This window comes from Schistocerca americana, chromosome 11 (assembly GCF_021461395.2).
Source record: "Schistocerca americana isolate TAMUIC-IGC-003095 chromosome 11, iqSchAmer2.1, whole genome shotgun sequence".
NCBI lineage: Eukaryota > Metazoa > Arthropoda > Insecta > Orthoptera > Acrididae > Schistocerca > Schistocerca americana.
Window position 1 is genome coordinate 93,805,005 of NC_060129.1, and position 3,490 is coordinate 93,808,494.

General features: G+C 46.9%; 1 protein-coding gene across 1 annotated transcript; it reads right to left on the reverse strand.

Moving 5' to 3' along the window:
• Window positions 1–422: 422 nt before the first annotated feature.
• Window positions 423–971, reverse strand: LOC124553294 (speckle-type POZ protein-like). The gene has a single exon (XM_047127175.1). The coding sequence runs from the start codon at window positions 969–971 to the stop codon at window positions 423–425; it is 549 nt and encodes a 182-aa protein (XP_046983131.1).
• Between the last annotated feature and the right edge of the window lie 2,519 nt (window positions 972–3,490).

A 3,490-nucleotide genomic window follows, 5' to 3' on the forward strand; every position in this document is an offset into this window, starting at 1 on the left:
TGATTGATCATCCAGTCATCCCATCTGCGGCAGCGAGGTGGGCTCCAGTTCACCACTGGCAGTGGAGGGTGAAGCTTTGACAATGTCAGCCACTCGTGCTGGCGAAACGTCAGTAAAATCATCAGACGAACATCGGCCAAAGAACCCGAGATAGAAGCCAGTAGCCAGTTTGTCAACAAGTGGTGACGAAAGCCTTAACAATTCTCTTTGAATCTGCCAGGCAACAAAAGTATTCTGAGGTAGCAGCAAATGGCTGTTGTAGGCATCAATGAAGCTGCATTTTACAGGACAAAGACATCTATACAAACTCAGTGGCAAACATTATAGCCTTGAATACACACAGACACACACAAACACACACACACACACACACACACACACAGATATGGTGACAGAGTGCAGGTGATCATCTTGTGTCGCACTTACCTGGTTTCTGTTAGTGGCCCACCGAGCAACTGACTCACTTTGACCACCTCATCAGGGTGGTTGAGGACCGCATCGGCCCAACCCGCTGTGGCAAACACCAGCGAGTTGGCTTTTATGAAGGCGACAGTGACCTCTGCGAGGCTGGGACAGGAGTGCCTCACTGCCAGCACTGCCGTGCGCGCCGCGTTCTCTGCTGACAGCTGACTGGCCAGCTGCTCCTCACACTGGACCTTCAGCTCCCACACGCCGTACCTGTCTGCAGCTGCCAGCAGCTCTGGGGCCATGCGGGGCATCTCGGGAGCATGGAGGGAGTTCGTGTAGGCCAGCAGCTGGTGCAGCACCGGGCCCTCGACGTCGGGGACGGTGACCACACTGCTGCTGGCCTCCGGCGTGTCCTGGCAGAGCATGGCGGCGAACACGGGGCTCCTGTCTGCCAGGACGGCCCTGTGCGCCACCAGCCGCGTGTCCCCGGCCACCAGAGTCACCGTGGCCCCTTCCCCAGCAACCGTAGCAGCAGCCTCTTGCACCTCCTTGGCGGCTGCCATTGTGAATGTTTCTGAAAAAAGGCATCACTGAACAGCCATTTGCCCTTACACAGCACCGTAAATTCATGTATTAGGCATAGGTGATCTGTGCTCAGCAGCAGCGGGTAAATATCGCCCATTACATGTCAGTCACAACTGCATGACATCCTTCCATAGCCACAGGTGATAGCCACGTGTCTTCAACAATACAATATCAAACACCTGTATTTATCACAAGAAGTCGACAGAAAGGGGTGAAGATACTATTTCTGTAATTTCTAGTCGCAGTACAGTGTTACAAAACAATGAAGGTTTTAAATATGGAGATCAGGAGCAATACAAACAAGGCCTGGCGAATCTATAGCTCATAATCACTCCCGGTATTTAGGAAACTGCTAGTAATTACCTTTCCTGTTCCACTCCCAAGTAGAGCGACAGTGAAACAAGTACTAAAATGTAGACTTTCACGGGCGGAAATATCATGTCCATTATAATTATCCGGGCTGTTATGCCGTGGTCGGTTGATGAATTATGTGTCAATTCCCAACGTTTCGTCTCCGACTGCGGGAGACATCTTCAAGGGGGTCAGTAGCTTGATGGAAGGTCCAACACACCCACTGGCTCGCTACTCACTGTACTGGGTGTGTTGGACCTTCCATCAAGCTACTGACCCCCTTGAAGATGTCTCCCGCAGTCGGAGACGAAACGTTGGGAATTGACACAGAATTCATCAATCGACCACGGCATAACAGCCCGGATAATTATAATGGACAGTGAAACAAGTGTCTATATGCCTCCTTATGAGTCCTAATTCCTAGCATCTTATCTTTGGGTCCTTACGCGAAATGTACGCTGGTAGCAGCAGAATCGTTCTGCTGTCAGCTGCCAAAGCCAATTCTCTACGTATTCTCAATGGTGTTCCTTGAAAGAACATCAGCTTCCCCCCAGGGATTGACATTTGAGTTTCCACAGCAGCTCTGTAACATTTTCTTCAAACCTATTGCTACCAAATGTTAGAAGCCTGCCTCAATTTCTTTGATGCCCTTCCTTCAATCCGACCCAGTGACGATCAACACTCACGCAGTACCCAAGAATGAGTCGCATTACTGTTCCATAGACATCTACTTTACAGGTTATTTACACATTCATTCATAAAATGTACTGCGTACTCGCCTTCCATTCTACGCTACTTACGTGCTCGTTTTATTTCATATCGCTTTGCAGCCTTACTCCAGGATATTTAATCGACGTGACTGTCAAGCAGCAAACTTCTAATGCTGTAGTGGAGCACTACTGGATAGTTTTTCCTACTCATCTACCATAGCTTAGATATTTCTACGTTTAAAGGTAGCTTTCATTCATTATACAAACAAGAAATTTCGTCTAAGTCACCTTGTACATTGCTAAGTCACTCAAAAACACCACCTTTCTGTACCTCAGCATCATCAGCAAATAGCTGCAGATTGCTGCCCACCCTGTCTGCCAGCTCATTTATGTATATGGAGGATCACAGGGATCCTCTCACACCACCCTGCCGATACCCTTGTCATTGATGAACGCTCTTCAACAAGGACAGCATATTAGATTCTATTATTGAAGAAGTCTTTCAGCCACTCACATATCTGGGAACCTTTTCTGTTGCTATGTCCATTAACAGGCTGCAGTGCGACAGTTGCAGATACTTTCCGGAAATCTAGGAGTATGGACTACCTTTTGCCCTTCAACCTGAGTTCGCAGTATAATCATGCCAAATGACAAGGCGAGATTCACACATGCAATTATTTCTGAATTTGCGCTGATTTGCACACAGAGGCTCTTAAATAAAGGAAATTTATTTTCTTTCAACTGATAACATGTTCAAGGATTCTACAGCAGACGAATGTTGAGAACATTGATCTGTAATTTTGCAGATTCGTATTTTTATTCTGGTTATATGGATGCACTTTTTTTCCAGTCGCTTGGAATTTTGTGCTGGACAAGAGATTCTCGACAAATGAAAGCTAAATTAGGGGCCTATGCCGTATATCGGGTGTCTCCAAACATTTTAGCCTAACGGCCACACTGGCTGTTCTGCTAAATCCCAAGGGCAAGACCTGGCTACAGCCTCTAAGTTTTCCTGAGGCCTGATACATGTTTTGCTCTGCTCACCTCGGTACAATTCAGTTTTTGTGACGCTTATCACTGTCGTCATTCTTTACGAGCTGACCGTGGCACTGCAGTTGCCATTACGCAATGAACAGCTATTATTGCATGAAATCTGGGAGGGAAGAAAATGTGTAAGACTCTGTGAGTAATCACACTGAAGTCGGAAACGAAATATCAAGCAAAAATAGGAAATATTAACGGAAACGAAGAAAAGCTGTTAAAAGTGTTAAAAACAATATAGCAGGTTGCCTTGGCTGGCTGACTGCAGTAATAAAAATGGATGAGCCAGCCACTGCCACACACTAAAATACCCAGCCTAAGAGCAAAGGGCAAGAGAAACACAAATGCTGAAAAGACGAATACCAAGTCGAATAGACAGCACCAGACGGGGCGGG

Bases quoted from the DNA above. Each gene is read 5' to 3' on its own strand.
- LOC124553294 (XM_047127175.1), bottom strand. From the start codon at position 971: ATGGCAGCCGCCAAGGAGGTGCAAGAGGCTGCTGCTACGGTTGCTGGG.